This window comes from Pygoscelis adeliae, unplaced genomic scaffold (assembly GCF_000699105.1).
Source record: "Pygoscelis adeliae isolate BGI_AS28 unplaced genomic scaffold, ASM69910v1 Scaffold114, whole genome shotgun sequence".
NCBI classification, from domain to species: Eukaryota; Metazoa; Chordata; class Aves; order Sphenisciformes; family Spheniscidae; genus Pygoscelis; species Pygoscelis adeliae.
In genome coordinates, this window is record NW_008824587.1 from 284,068 (window position 1) to 300,804 (window position 16,737).

Below are 16,737 nucleotides of genomic sequence, written 5' to 3' on the forward strand. Positions count from 1 at the left end.
GGGGAGGGGGGTGAGCTTTGCCAAGCCTCTGCTGTCACTGCCGGGGCTGCCGTGCTCAGGAGGACTGAAAGTGCTGATTCCACACCTAGTTTCAAATACGCTCCCGCTGTAACTGCCCCTGTTGCAGCCGTTAACTGCAGCGTCAGACTGACTCCAAAGGGGAATAAATGCCACTCTTAACACAATGGAAACCCGAACCACCTGTGTAAGAGGACTGTACATTATTTTTACAAACCAGAGTATTAGTCTTTCTTCCATATAAAGGATTATTTTTTTTGTTTCAATGCCTCCCAAAAACCCCCTCCAAAATCCCCTCTTTCCATTAAGAGCGTTATCCTTTTAAAAACATTTGAATACCAGTTTCTAAACGTCCTTATACCATGAGAAGAAGACAAGGAACATAACAGTTTCTGGAGAGAACCGGTAATTTCCTCCTGCATCTCTCCTTCAAAGCAGTTCTCTCTGATTTTACTCTAGCCTCCTAACATAGCCATTAATTAGAGATCAGTAATTAACTTTCTGGTTCAAGAAATATTTTGCAAAGGAACCCCGTTAAAAGGCTGATTTGCATATTTCAGGACAAAGTAGCCTTGATATAAATGCAGGTGCTATATGAGGCCAGTCTCAATCCTAAGACTGTCCTTGAGTCTTTAAGCTACCTACATTTGTTCCCTGACTGCTGGGGGGGGTTGGGAATGGGAACAGACATTACCCACTAACCAAGAAAGCAGACACTGTTACCTGCTGGATGCTCCCGTTCCTGACTTTGCCAGATGTTTTATTTTGCATTTCAGTTATTGTTGACAGTGCCGAATGGTTTCCCTATACGAACTCAGCAGTGTTTCCTCAAAATATTTTCATTATCATGAAAACCAGAGGCCCCTGCACTGTACTTAACATGCTGTTAGTGTCACCCTTCACTGTGCACCTACTATTATAAGTCTTCCTACTCAGAAAGTTTCACTGGCTAATGCCATTTAAGTAAGGAGGCAGAAGAGAAAGGAAGCTCTCCAGCACTTGTTCACACAGATCTGAAAGCCCTTCATGCGTTCTGGGGTCTGCCCATGTCCTAGTTCCGCAGGATGAGTCACTCCTCTTTCCAAAGGAAACAGAGCGACTTCTTCATCCTTTGTAAGGCAGCACTCACCACATTCTCATCAAACTTAACCAATTTCATCATGCCTAAAAATATATGGCATATCAAGTTTGCTGGGAATGAACAAATGATAATTAGATCTAAAAAGAACTCACAAACTAAGTTTACTGTAAGAGTACAGACGTTCATAAGTTATTGATGCTCTCCTATTGCATCAAAATAAGCTTTATGAACATTTGAAAGCATATATAAAACATACAGCAGACTGCATTAGCACTAGATCAGGAATTAAATGCACTGCAGTACATGACTTGTACACTTCCTCTTCCCTCTGTGGGTTATAGGCAAAAAATTTTTATGGGATTAAAAAAAAAAGTAGTTTAAAGAGGAAGCAGCAGTAGTGAAATCGTTGCTGTTATTAATGCAGGGCTGTACCCCTTCCAAGGCTGAGGCTCATTTAACAATCAACCATATGCTCAGACTTTTGTAATGCCAAGAAAAAGCTTAACTAGAATGTTATCTTCTGGAATTATGAAAAAAACCTTGCAAAATAATCACAAATGTTAGTAATTGAGAGTCCTTCAGCATTAAATGAATTCTAGGTGTACTGAGGAAAAGTGTCCCTAGGAATGATCAACTCGGGGATTACATCAGAATACGGAGTTACACAGAGTACCCATTTTCCACCAAATCAAGACAGTCTGAAGGTATTTGTCCCACGACGTGACACTGTGTCCCTGCCATCTCAGTGCTAGTGTAAAATCACGGCAGCCTTTGCCCGTTTCGGAGGACCAAGTTCATGTATTCAGATTTAAAAAAAAAAAACAACGCCCATATAAACCTAGTTTCTAAATTCCTGACAAACTGTCAGAAATTATTTTTAAAAGATTACTGTAACGAAGTGACTGAAAAGGTCACTACAACAAGAAAACAATCAGAAATGCCCTAACAACAGTAATTAACAACTGCAGCAGAATAACCTTCTCTCAGTTCTCTGGCTCTACTCCCCGTGCCCAAAGCCCAGCCCAGAAACTTTCTTCATCACAAATTTTGTAGGAGAAATGTGGGTCCAATTAAGAAAAATCCATCTGCCAAATGCTTGATTTGTGGCTGATTCCAGAGAGGCCGCTACAAAGACAAACATTCAGCGCTCCATGATAAAAACTTTGCTAGCTGCTGTAATAAATCAGGATGCAGGAGACATTGTTAGCAAAAAGCCACTTTAACGGAACCCTTTTTAGCTCTAACAAGCAATCTGACCAGCCAACAGATTGAAAGGAGCACTCGTTCCACAATCCTCCTTTAAATTTCACATTTAGATAAACTGATTGTACCAGATTAATGCACTTCTCATACAGAATACTAGTTATACTTGGTCTGACTTTGCTTCTCTTATTCACAATCAATAATTTTATTAGTGTTACTGTAACAGGACTCCGAGAAAAAAATCAGTATGTAAAAGACTGGCAAAATTTGGCCAACTACATCAACGTGAACCCCACAGTAATTTACTGAAGTTAGTGCAAACCCCTTGTTCCACCTTTTTTCAAACAAAAGGTCTCTTCTCAGCCAACGTAAAATCCAATACCATGAGAAACAACCATGCTTTTTCTACAAACATAAGCTCTGCTTGACTATAATCAGTGTATTTTTCTGACACACCAGTTTGAGCAATTCATCAGATGTTCCCTATAGAGAAAAAATGGTTGGCCAAGGTTTTACTAAACCAGAATTCTCTAAGTTGTCATAGTTGCTCCGAACATACACGCACACGCCATGGCAGAACTGCAAACAGCTGCCTGGCAATGGACATGGAACCCTGGTAGATGGCACGTCAACTCGACAAAGAAACTCCCCCCGCACATTTCAGAGCTGTCAGCTCCTCCCCAGGACGCAGAAACCACGCTTTATAAGGGCAGCTCTGCAAGACTCCACTGGAAACCTGGCCGTTCGCTGTGTGCCAATGCAAGGTATGAAAACCAGACTCCACTGGCACAAAATTAACAAGGCGATTCTGAGCTCATGCCAGTGAGACATTCTGTGACTTTTCCAATGTTTAAAAACATTTCCTTGTTTTCTTTTGTTATAAAACTCACACTGTACAAATTTCTCACTATTGTAGGAGGTAATAATTTTCCATTTTTAAATTTACATAATGTATTTAAATGCATGCATTAATCAAACACGGGATAAAAAAGAGAGATATGTTTGTTTATATTCTCTTCTCTGCTCTACATACATGCCATGTCCACCTAGTTAGCTGTCCGTACATGTATGTGCACATTTCATATATTCATATGCATCCGCTGTACATAGCAGGATAAACAGGACATGCAAGAAAAGGAAAAATAAAGAAACTGAGAGGCATGACACCGTACCAATTTAGATACACAGAAGCCAAGTAACAGAATCATTTATGATCTACTATAGCTCAATATTTCAACCTGGAGTGTTGTGACTGCATTTATTGCACTATTCATTTTTGCTATGGCATCTCCCGCAAAAATTCTACACAGCTCCAGAACAGAACGCTGCTATAATGATTACTTCCATGAGCAAAGGAGCAGTTCGCGAACAATCAGCTTGGCTACAAGATGGAGTCAAGAATCAAGTATTTAAGAGGCAAATATTCCGACACCAGATGCTTCTTTGAAACAGTTCTTGGATTTGAAGAAAGACAAGGAAGCACAGCAGAAAATGAATGAGAGCGATCTAAAAGACTTGAGCCCTTTCATGTACAGAAGTGAGTGCATTGTGCATTTTAGCAGACGTAGATGGGAATGTTCAGGAAGATAAAATTATCTTCTGTAACCAAAACCTACGCATGACTGGGAAGCCCAGCTGCTGTTTTCTTTCACCTCTCCGAGAGCAACAGTACCTAAGGCCAAGATCTTCTGCAGAAGGATACTTGCTTACATTATAGATCTGACACTACTATGACAGCTAGGGGACTAAAAGCTTGCTGTCAAAAGGTACCTAGTGTCAGACAGTTTCCTCCAGATCAGGGCATGTCTGTGTATCATAGATGAAGTGTATTTACGAGTGATACCTGCCTAATGGAAGACTTCATTTTCAGTTTCTAAATACTCATATAAGCAAATCCTTGGGTTTTTATTCAAGGCTGCCGAATGCTACCTCTCCTCTAACCCACCCTTTAAGTTCTACACTGAAAATGCACTACAGCCATTCACTGAACCTCTTTAAAGAAAAGTTGCAGTAAATCTGGCTCTGTCTGAAAGGACACTGCCCAGCAAGCTCCAGGGCTCCTGCGCTGGCAGGGCAGGGAAATTACAAAGCTTAATTTGGGAAAATTACTTTGGCTGCAGGGCTGGCCGAAACAGTTAATTCCCGTGTCCTATACTGCCAGTTCACAGAAAGAAACAAAACTGATATAGGCAGAAAGAAAACATTATCTAATTTGCCTGTTTTTTGAGTGAAGCAGCAGCAGTGTAGGCAGATTCCCGGCCGCCCGGCTACACTCGCTTGTCTTCCGTACGGAACACAGTGCCCTACTTCGAGCGTTTGTGAAAACTGCAGCATAGGAATCAAATCAACTCTGTCCTCCCAGATAGTAACCCCTGAAATATTACACTGCACTGACCAGCACAATCCTTTTACTTGCAGAATCCAGAAGGAAAAAGCCTAGGAGGCTGTAACAGGTCAGGTAAGGAAAAATCCAGATTAACAATTGTCATTTGCAGGCTTCAGAAATTCACAGCCCCTCCAATGAATAAGTATAGCTAAAACAAAGTAAAAGTTATCATTGCTTTTAAAAGTGAAGCATTTACCCAATGGATTCTAAAGTACCGTCTTGATATTCTAAAATGCCACTGCTACAAAATGGTTACATCAGTGTATGTCCAATTTGGCGTATTTTTCAGACATAGACTTTTCTTGGCACTTCGATACTTCTATGTCATTCCCCAGAATGGTTCACGTAAGGTTGAAAGATCTTCCTTTTGGAAGCAAACCACTAGTTTGTTTCTGTGGTTGGTAATGGAGTTTGTCTTGCCCAACCATGACCTTGATCTGCATGTGAATTTACACATAAATTTACCTAGAACGTATGTCTGTCTCATGCACACACTGACATAAATCTACACGTACATAATACATACAAATCCACTAAAGAGCTACTTTACTTTCTAACTGAGCTGAAGAATAAAACCAAGGTCTCATTTCCCCTTTATTTTGTTTGCAATTTGCTCCAATACTGGCCATCCCATGTCATCCTCTGATCCATCTGCACATTCCCTGCAACACATCCCTCCTGGACTGAAAGATCCTGTCATGGCTTAGACAGAAAAAGCAGCTTCGGCCACATGCCGAGAATTCATCTCAGTATAATGACAGCAGTCAACGGCTATGCTGAAGATGTATGTGTGTGGAAGGGGGAGAGAGGGATTTGGGGAGATTATGGTTGTCATTGTTCTATGTTATTGTTCATACAACGTGTAACCCAGTAATGTTCAATGTAGTCCAGTGTGTGAGCATCCCTCCCTCCCTCCCTCACCTGCATCAGTCGGCTTTGGCTGCTGCATCTATGTGCTATTTATATGCTGGTGCATCAACTTAGGATTTATTGGGGAAAAGAAAGCAGAGCAGTCGGGCTTCTCTGTACATGTTATTTAACCTAAAAAGGGAGGGCTTGCACTGTATACTCGCCAACAAATTAAAATCACCCCTCTTGCAATTAAGCAAGTCTACTTCTATCACAGATGTGGCCCTTGCTCTGAATAAGATAAGCAAGATATTAACAAGACCTGGAGAGATCAATATCCTCGTTCTCTCACACACCCTCCTCCCCACCCTCCGAGAAACGTCCCCTTACCTTTCATTGTCCACACTCCTGAAGCCAGGTAAAATGTGCCGGAAACTGCTGTTCCTATCAAGCTTCGGTTGGCTCTTTGTCCTTTTGATGGAGCCTTTAAGCCGACGGCTGAGGAACCCCTGTGGGGTGAGACAAGAATACTAAATTACAACAAAAAAGGGAGAAGGAGAGAGCGAGCCCTGAACCTGCTCTCTTGCACCGAGTGCAGCCAGGCAAATTGTTCTCTCCAGCTCCCTTCATGTGCGGCTGCTGGCAGTGCCGCTCCTCTCCTCGCTGGCAGCCCGGCTCCCCAGCTCGCAGCCAACATCTGCTCCCAGTGCTCGCCGAGGCCAGGGCGCTGCGTCGGCGCGAGACTCCCCGAAGCCTCCGTTACCCTGGCAACCATCAGCTCACATAAAAATACTGTCTGAAAGACAAGACTAGCACATTGCAACTCCTGACGGGAGGAGAGGCTGCGATGCGGGGCTCCGGCTGGCCCAGCCTGGCCTGGCTGGCAGCCCCATCTCGCAGGCACAGGTACGAGACACCACCCACTCGCCAGCCACCAGGAGACAGGCCAGAACTTCATTACCTGACCGAAACCCCCCAGATTTTCAGCCATGGCTGGCAGAATTGGACTCAGGTGTTTTAGCTACACGTAAAAATACCCTATAAAGCAGGCATAAACACAGCATATGGACTCAGCAGCTACATGCACTAGCTTTAAGGAGGAAAGAGACCCCTGCACTGAACATACAGCGCCTTCTTCTCCGCTGTGCCTCCTCCCTCATGGAACATAAGTCACAGCTCCTGTAGTGCTCCACAGCAAAGCCAGCACTAAACATTTTAATAGCAAAGCTTCTAATGTGTTATTTGCTTATTGTTAGGAGTTAATGTTCTACATAATCTGAACATTACATTTAATCTCTTGGCTAAATAAGGCAATAAAAGTATAATACTACTGTGGTGTCCAGTATTTACAGCATATGAGAATAGTCTTAGTGGGTCAAGCACATTAGCCAGAGAAAGTGGGGTAGTATTTTACAGAGAAACCAGCATTTTGGGGTGAAGCCTAAAGAAGTGTTCCTTCTACACACAGTCACACCAAAGAAATAAATTAGCTAGATATAAACAACTTGGCAAATCCCTGCACAACCTGAGGTTCTGCACACGCTGCTTCCCTTCCCCGTCCCCAGGAAAGGGGATAAGACATCCACTGGATCAAGCACAGATGTTGACACCTGTGAGGAAAGAAATGTGAGAAGAATGGATATCTTTCCACTGGGTGCTATGCCAGCATCCCAGGCATACCCACAGAGCATTCCTCCACACCAGGCATGAGTCTCAGTAGTTTCTCCAGTCAACCTTAAGGAATAGATATAGGTCATGTAGCCTTTAGCAGCTCCCTTTTATAAATTAATACCCTTTATGTGTCTTGCAGGAAGATAATCACAGTCTAACTTATATCTAGCCTGTCATTTGTTCATGCTATTTAAACACTCCTTCCCCACCTAGGATATTCATGGGTCACATTATGTCTTTCTCAGGTTGCAAAATTTCCTGGGGCAGTCTGTGCGACTCTTGTTATGGAAGTGACTTTCCTGTTTCTAAGTGCATCAAGAATTTGAAACATCTAGATAACCAAAGGTGTTTCACATTTATTAAGTGCCACTTCACTTACAAACGAGGTATGTAACATGCATTCATGTGAACTGAATATTTCTCCAGGAGCTATTTGCATGATTGAGCTAGGATGCTGTATATAACACAGGCCATCAGGTGATACACTTTGCCATCTTACACAAAGCCAACTCATAAGATAACAAAGGCCTTTTCAAAAGTGTTTTGTCCGTGAGAAATACTTTCAGAGAATTTTTTATAGTAGAGAGAAACATGACTATGAAACAGCAAATTTGAGGATTTGCATTATCTAGAACATTGCTAAGATATTTCCCTCGGCACTCAGACCTTAGCCAGCCTCATACTCATGATATCAACTCTTCGTGCTCTTGTTCTTCTGGCTAGACCAGGCCTCTGGTTGCCTGCTATGGAGACGAGCCAATATTTACTGTGAAGGAAAAGATAAAAAATATGCAACTGGCCAATCATGCAGTATTTCCCTAAACACCACTGGTGAGCAGTTTTTGCCCAGAAGCAAGAGACTGGACTTCCTTATCACTTCCAGCCTAGCCACAAATATGTCATCATATTATCAAGCCACTTCTTCAAATCCAGTAATAGCTTTGAACTCTGGACAGGGAATTGATAAGGAAAAAAACAAATACTTTCTGTGGCAAATGATCACAGTTTTGTTTCACTACCTTGTAGTTCACATCTTGACAACTGTTAGATGATTTGTGCAGGATTTGGAAATTAGAATTTAGGGTTGCAGTAAGATATTACTTTCCTTCTGTTTCCCGTTGTTTTTACATTCATTGCTACCAGAAGGAGATCACACTGTACCATTTTCAGTTTTCACTGCTAGCTTCCTTGGGAGAATGATATGTCAGAGATTTTAATGCTGATAAATTATGCTGCTATAGCAATACTTTGCACCTCCATAGTGCATGCCAGAGATCAGAAAGACTAATGTGTGAATTACTACCTTCTGTAATTTTTAGATGGGGTAAGAAAAAAAGAGAGAGGAGTTGGTCTCCACAAATACAAGAGAGAGAGAATCCAACCTGGGGTGTGACCGCCGTGCTTTCCTGGTGAGATCATAAGAACATCATCCATTTCTTCTTCATTTATGACTTTAATCAACATTTGATTCTGATCTCCAGACAAACAAGGCTAATCCTACCGTATGAACATTACCTACTCCTCTAGCCTTGCTGCATTCTTGTGAGTTCTAGTAATTAAAGCATTGCCCTTTATATTACATGTTCTTTATATGCTTTGAAGTTTATATTGAGAGCTGTCTAGGGCAGAATTGTGTCTTCCTATGTGTGGGCAGCATTTACCACCAGTAAAAATATCTTAGAAAAGATTAAACTACTAACTTAGGACGGTTTCATTCAGAAGAAGTTAACAGACTGTATGAAATGACAGTAAACAGAAACCTGCAGAGCCCAAGAATCCCTTCAGAATTTGCCACAGCAGAAAACCATGAGATGCCACAACCTGTGGTGCTGAGGGTCCTTACTTGAGTCTGAACTCAGCCCAGTGCAGAGACACCCTGTCCACACAGGGTAGGGGTACTCCGGAGCGGTTACCCAGGATGTAGCGTGGCTGCACTGCTGCACAATGTAATGTTCTTTTACTATGCCGCATTGCGAGATGTAGACACGTTAGCTCATTCAGAACCAGTGCAAAATTTGCACAAATGAGAATAACCGCTTCTGCTTCATTTAGTACAGATCTGTCTTTGTTTAGCCCAAATTACTTTTCAAGTTCTGCTGGAATACAATGAAGCAAAACTTAGGCTAATATTAACGTCCTTTTAGGTAGTGGACATAAAGTAAATCATTAAATACCCTTTAAAATGTAAGCAGAGGTACTAACTGTATAAATTCATCCCTTGCACAGCCTAACTTCCGAGCAAGAGGAGATATGTTAGGGTCTTTAGAATTCAGACAACCATTCTGATCAAGAATATAGCACCGTGCAAACCTGCACAGTTGTATGGAAATTTGCCATCCATCAAAGCCCACAGAAGACTATGGCACAGAACTCAACCAGCCTAGCAAGGAAAAGACATACAGAGCTCGCGCTGTGCAGTGATTTAACTTTTTTAAGTGAAAGGGCCTTGCTTTTCTTGTTTTGTTTCTGCAGTTTTGACTCTGACATCCTCAAGTTTGGAATACAATTGGTCTAATCAGAAGAGCTGACTGAAGCTATAATAAGACACAAAGAACAAAAGCAGAAAAAAGCAAAGCAAATCCTTTTGAGGAATAGCTTAACCACAACCACTGTTACTTAAGCTAAAACAGGATGGGCACAATTCAAAACAGGACAATTAATTAAGTCTGCTGTGATTTGGGCTGTTTTTTCTTACATATTTGGACAAACCCAAAATCTGATGCCATCATCTTGCTGCAGATAGAGGAAGGTGGGACTCTCATTTTAATTTTTCCTGCTTATCAATTCTGGCATTTCCAATTACTCTAGAACCCAGAAATAATCTTATATTATATTATAATATTTGAATGTTTTAATATTATAAACCTTTTATAGCATAAGTGCAAAGCCATCAGAACCGTATCCCTTTGAGATGCAGGAATTGCATACTTCCACACACCCTCAGCCAACGATAAGAAAACTGGAAAGAAGAAAGAAAAAGGGAGGGGTGCAAAACTGAGTAGACTGTTAAAGACAGCACAATCTTGATCTCCTGTTTCATTAAACATAAAGTAATGATGCAGGTCAGGAACTGACTCCCACACCATTAATGTTCATTTGCAGTGAACCCACATGATAAAGTTTTAAAGGTAAAAAGTCAGCACCATGGAAACACAATATATATGAAATTAAAAAAAAAAAATCAATAAAACAAGCTGGATGCATCAAGAGCAGCTTTCTTTGGAAGAGTCCTGGCAGCTCTCAGTATTTTCTAAGCACAACAAGCAAGGAAAACAGGGAGAGGGGCTGGCCAAACACACGTGGGGCAAAGCGAAGAGCGTGGTGAGGGTTTGAACCACAGGGACTGGGACAGTGCTAATCCAACAGGAACCCTGAAGAAAGAGACAAAAGTCCTGGTTTATGCTCTTATCCAGAGACCACACAGAATAAACACTATAAAGACATATCACAGGAACTAGTGAACAGATGGGGTTATTTTTATAGTTCTTCCATATCTTTTTGTTTCAGTTCAAGCAAATCTCAACTACAGAGGACTTGAGAGGATGTCAGAATTTTTTTCACTACTCATAATAATGAAACTGCCATAAATAAATACTGTCCGCGAGTATAAATGTGTAATGCAGTATTTCATATCTGGTGCCCATTTTTTCTAGTATATCAGGGATAAACTTATAGGTATAAAATTGGGAGTAAATCTTTTCTACCAGACCTGTCCTTATTCTGGGCTTTAGAATCTTAGTTTATTTTTTTTATATTAAACTTCTTTAATTCTGGAATCAGCTTTTTTTTCGGCTCTTGCACAGCATCTATGCTGCTCTTCCATGGCTCTTCCACAGTACATGGAAATACCCTTTTACTGAAGCTCCACTGAATGGATAATTAATATTTGTATTTGTGAACCAAGTAGAGCCTTGCCAATGCTAAGCATCCTATTATAGCCATAAATGTACCAAAAAAAGTGAGTTTACCTGTTTCTACAATTACCAAAGTTAGCCTTAGCTTTCAAAATAAAATAGAAACCTTTTTGGGGCAGCATTTGATACTATTTGTTACCAGGTAAAGACACCTAAGTGCGCATCTCTACTATTCTCTTTGTAGAACATGACTGCATTAAACTACAGTAAGAAGTGCACAGACCAAAAAAAGCCACTGAGGGTGAGTTTAGGCATCAGATGTGTCTCTCGGAAGCCCAAGAACAGAAGTAATCCACCGAGTGGTCTCCTGACATTGATACAAGAAAGGAAGGGAATTTCATGTATAGCACTGACCTTTATGGATCAAATATTTCTTATTTGTTCAGTGTATAGAGGCATGTGCCTGTAAGTATATGCATTGTTTCAAACACTTCATATATAACGTATTACTGTTGGCTCTTTTGATTTGAACTTCTAAGTTGTAAGTTGTTTTCCTGTCACCCAGTTCTCCTCCTGTCAGATGTGATAACGGGCTCTATTCACGAGGTGACCGAACAGACAGCCCCTATGGAGTCCCCTTCCCCGAAGAGTGCGTTTCTAGCACATGCAATGCTTGCATAGGATCCATTTTGAACTTGGGCATGTGGTAGGCAGGAGACTGTCAGCCAGAGTGTCATCTGAAGTTGAAGACATCCCCAAACTTATGAGAATCCTTGCCGAACTAACCTTCAGAAGTTATATTCTTGCAAGTTTATCAACCAACAAACCCAAATTCTGTTTAGATGACAAAACCCAGCTTGCTCCAGTTGGTAAGACTTCCCTAATATGCAAGCCCGGGGAAAGGACAAAGGAGAGCAATAGTCTACAAATTCTGCAGAGCACAAGAAATGTGAACTTAAAAGGAAAACCAAAACAGTTTATTATCTCTGGACCTAGAAAAGCACACATAGATTAACATGTACTACTCCTCCTGTTTAGAGGAGGCTGAACGCATGACTTTGTTCAAGTGGGTGAAAAGTCCCTCAGTTTCTCTTTCTCAATTTTATTTCATAAATCTCAGGACCCTTCCCAGTCATCCTGTGAGCCGCTAAAGAAACACGCAGATGAGGTGAAGTAAGGAACTCTTACGTCCAAGAGTAAGAGCAAGTAACATCCATCCATGAACCGCCAACTTGCTCTGACTCATGTTACCTTAAAAGATTATTCTATAGGGATAAAGAAAGCCCCTCTGAGACTCAAGTGTCTTGGAATTAGGATAAAACCCAAAAGAATGAAAAAATAGCTGCAAAAACATTGCGTGTCCAGTGATAGATGGCAACAAAAACCCAAATCCTACAGCTCCACACACTGTGGTCAGACTTGTGCTCTGGCATCCAGAGTTAGAGAATAAACACGGAGATACAGTACATAAGCGCACGAGAGGGTCTGTCTGTGAGCCAGGCCATAAAGCAGTCCCGGAATGTGAGAAACAGCTCATGTTGGTAAGTGCTGCTTAGCAACACTGCCCTTCTATGGCAAAAGATTAATCAAATTTGCAGTGTCATTGGAAACACTCAGTTCAGTCCATTTGAAAAATCAGATGGAAGATGCACTGAAGTCCCACAGGTCACCAAAGGGACAGTGTGGGTCTGTCTAGGTCGTGAAAACTGGAATTACGTCAAATGAGAGGCACCGAGGGTTAATTATGAATATGGCAAATCTAATACATGCAAGTATCAGCAAATCACAGATAGAAGAAGCAATAGCTTCAACACATAACATCTCATCCTTTTTCCACCTCTGGCCAATAAAGGATTGCTGCTTATGCTCTATTTTTGTAAAGATTTTACCTATCTTGTTGAAAACGTCTCAGTCACAGGGTCTTCTCCCTCTGCCCTGGAGAAAGAATTACACAGCCTGGCAGCTCTCAGTGCCGGCTATCTCTCAGGACATTTTTCCTGATATTCAGCTAAATGTTTCTTTGCAGAATTTCACTCTGTTCCTTTTCTGCTCTTTTCTACCAGGGAAAGGCTCCTCTCCCAGCCTCTGAAATAGTCACCCTCAGCCAGCACACACCCTTAGTCCCTGACCAAGAGAACTACCAAAAAACTTCAGCCAAGCCAAGGCCTTAGGGTAAAGTAACAGAAAACTCGGGAAGTCTCTGTCTGCACTCTCCAGCTAGCGCTGATGACTTGCATGTAACATGCACATGGAACAGGCGGGACGTTAATAGTGTCCGAATGAAGGAGTGCAACTGCCAGGAAGAATCTAGAAAACAACTGCAGTCCGACAGCCATTGTTATTCAGGGATCACCTGATTCTTCAATTTGGATTCTTTTGTTCTTCTATTAAAACAAAACCACACTACTCTGGATTATTTGTTCACAGTTCCATAATTATCATACTGTCAACATTTCATATTCGAACAAGACAGATAAATATTTCTTAGGAAGGTAGGAGAAGGGTAATTGAGCAATCAGGGGTGAATGATGCAGAAACAGAGATGCAGGTAGAATGTAAGTAACCTTGAAGAACAAAAACAGTTATTTACCCAAAGAGAGGAGCAACTAGAAAAAAAACTGCCTAGATGAAGCCAAGCAAGGATGCCACCTGGGAAAGAATTTCAATAGGGTGAAACAGTTTTCTTATTTAACTGGCACCGTGGAGTCAACCATCCCAGGGTACAAACTGTTGATATACAAAACTTCTTTGTCTTTAGCGAGAACAATCCTGACAGCAGCAGAGCACCTCCTGTGCACCGCTGGGCAGTGCCAGCTTCACAAAGGTGAACAGAAGTTGGACCAGGTAACACCTTGCAGGAGCTGTTTTCCAGCTCCTGGAACCAGGCTTGCTGGGGCCGTCCCAGGACTCTGTTTCTCCTTGAAATGCAGGAAAAGAGACTCCGAGCTTCGCTTTCCTCTGTTCTCTCTCTCCTTAGAGAACTGTGCTCAAATTAGGTTCTTGAGCATCTTTAGTCCCCTAGAACAAAGCTGTCACTGCTGAACAGAAGTTGAAACCAAGTGCTGGCAACCTCCATGGCAGGCTGTAATTGCAGCAGAGGAAAAACTATGTCCTGACAACCTCAGGACTAAGCAAAGTGCCTTCTGATAGTCCCTGAAGATCCCAGCAGTGTCTAAATGAAAAACAAGGATTCACACTGTACATGAAGTCTGCTTTCCAGTGTAATTATGGCAGTCATTTAGAAAGCAAACAAAATGCAACACATTATCCATATTCTGGGACTTGTTACTGCAAAGAGTAAGATCGAGTAACATACAAAGACAGATGTCCCTCCAAGTAAGGTTTTAAGAAACAAACTAATCCAGCCCCAATAAGGATCATCAAGGAAAATTTGAGGGAACCTCCCAACATCTATGGCCTCTAGGAGAGAGTAATTCTTACTATTATTTATGAAAAGAGAAAAGTAAGGCATTTAACCTTAATGGTTAAAGCAACCTGGTCATATTTGGAGCTTTGGTGATTAAGTTTTATACAGCCAGGAAGGAGAGGGGAATACCAAAAACATTTAACAATATGCCAGGGGTTGTTAAGACTCCATTTCCCTTCATCATGCAATGCGGGGAAGCCCAGAATCCTTTTGGTAAAGACGAACTGTCCCTCCTCAAAGTACCACTACCAAAACATGCTCACTCCCCCAGTTTAGGCTTAAAGAGTGATTTTTTTTTTTTCCCCTAAAAACTCAAAGCTTAGATATTTACTATAATTTGTTTTACTGCAGGTAATTGCCTGCATGTTAAACCAACTGAATCTTGACTCTGGAAAGCCAGCCAGGTTGGCTGACTGTCACATATACCATGCTCTATTCAAATAATTTCCAAGACAGTATTTTAATGGCTTCTTTCTGATGTACGCTCTTGTTCATGCAGTTCAGATCATGGACCTCTGAAAGGAAGCCTGCAGGCGGCATGCATCTGTAAAACCTTACATGTGAGGCCATATGAGCTGTGCAAATACTTTGCATTCAAAAAATGCCCATTCTTACTTGTGGAATGGCAGATATGCCTGCAATTATTCTGGACATAGCTTCTCAAAAAGCGTAGCTACTACAGACCTGGCATCCAACGTATTGCTGGGGAAAACACCCAGTTTTTCAGCAAACACCCAAGGCAAGATAGAAGGCCATAGGTAGAAAAGTAATTTCTAGACTCCTAAGAAATCCCACAACAATTTTCTATGCATTTTTTTAAAGAACTATCCTCATTGGGTTAGACTCATGAGAGTTTAAGTGACTTCAAACAAAAACTCCAAATCCAGGAGGTACACAGCTAAGCCATTACTCAACACTTTGAAAACATATCCTGTGAGTTCAGAGACTTCAATTGTTTATGATATAGTTTTAAGTATTTGACTTTCAATAAATGTAATAAGTTTCACATTTACAGTCTCCCATGCGCTGTACACACAGGAGATTTATTTTACAATGGAGAGCAACAGATTCCAATCAGGCAAATATTTTTGAAACCTCAGATAGGGAGAGAATGAGTGCCTTTTAGATTAAAAGGGATAATTCCCAGCTGACAGAAAATTATTCACACTCCTATAAATTTAAACTTTCACGATACTTTTTGTATAAAGCATAATAATGACTTAAACACTCGATATCAGCTGTGAATCATTACATTCATCCTGCTTTTAAAATGTAGTTGTGATTTAAATGAAGATAAAGAATTTATAGGACATGGTAGCAATGTATATTTGGATGCTTTGTGATCCCATTCGGGCATGAAAAACAACCAAACTCTGCAAAGACTGATGGTTTTTACCACTCAGACTTGTTATAGAAGGCATCCAAGGGAAAACACCTGCAGGTTCTTAAGACTTCAAGCCTGCACACAAGGTACTGGCATATAACTATATAAAGGGTCCTGCTTGCTGTGATAAGTAATTCATTGCAAGGCGTATGGCCATAGACATCCTGATCCACAGTCCTTTGGTGCTTTTGCCATGGTCTAAGGAGCCCAGGAGCTTCCAAGAGCTGCACTTTGGAGCTGTTACTGTGGGACGGAACTTCAGCTCCAGTGGGTAAGTGACCATTGGGCTCAGTACATTTATACCAGCTACATAACCTGCATATGAATAGTCAGGATAAACCAATCTGATTTCAGGAAAGAAGGTATCTTTTCATACAAAGCAGATTTAACTTAATTCTTTTACAATATCAGAAATGAGAATACGCCTTTTAAAAGGCAGTCCATAGGAAGATCCATGCTTCAACAAGCTTACTGTCTGAGAAGGGGAGAAATGAGGTAGCGTAGCTGGAGGTGGGATAGCAGGTAGGAAATACTGTCAAAATAGATTCTTTTGGCAGGTCACAGAGGAAACAAGTTTGAAGGTAGAGGTGTCTAAGTGATTTGCTACACTGACTATACAGCAGATAAGCTGCAAAGTCAGGATTACTTCTCAAGAATGCTTCATTCCTATGTCAGCAGTCCAACCATTCAAATACACTGCCTCACGTTAAAACAGGTATCAAAGATCCCCAAGATGAGCAATAAACACACAGGGGAGATGAGAAAACCATCTCCATAAATCTGTTTACATTAATGTTCTCTTTTAAAGTCCACTTTTGCTATATGATACAGAGTAAACTGTTTCATGAGTGTGTTTTATACATG

General features: G+C 41.2%; 1 protein-coding gene across 1 annotated transcript in view; it reads right to left on the reverse strand.

The window, feature by feature from the left end:
* Nucleotides 1–16,737, reverse strand: part of DAB2IP (DAB2 interacting protein) — a 140,943-nt gene that overhangs the window by 111,614 nt on the left and 12,592 nt on the right. The window contains exon 2 of the mRNA XM_009322128.1: nt 5,928–6,046. Within this exon, the coding sequence (XP_009320403.1) occupies nt 5,928–6,046 (119 nt within the window). The remainder of the gene's footprint in view (nt 1–5,927; nt 6,047–16,737) is intronic.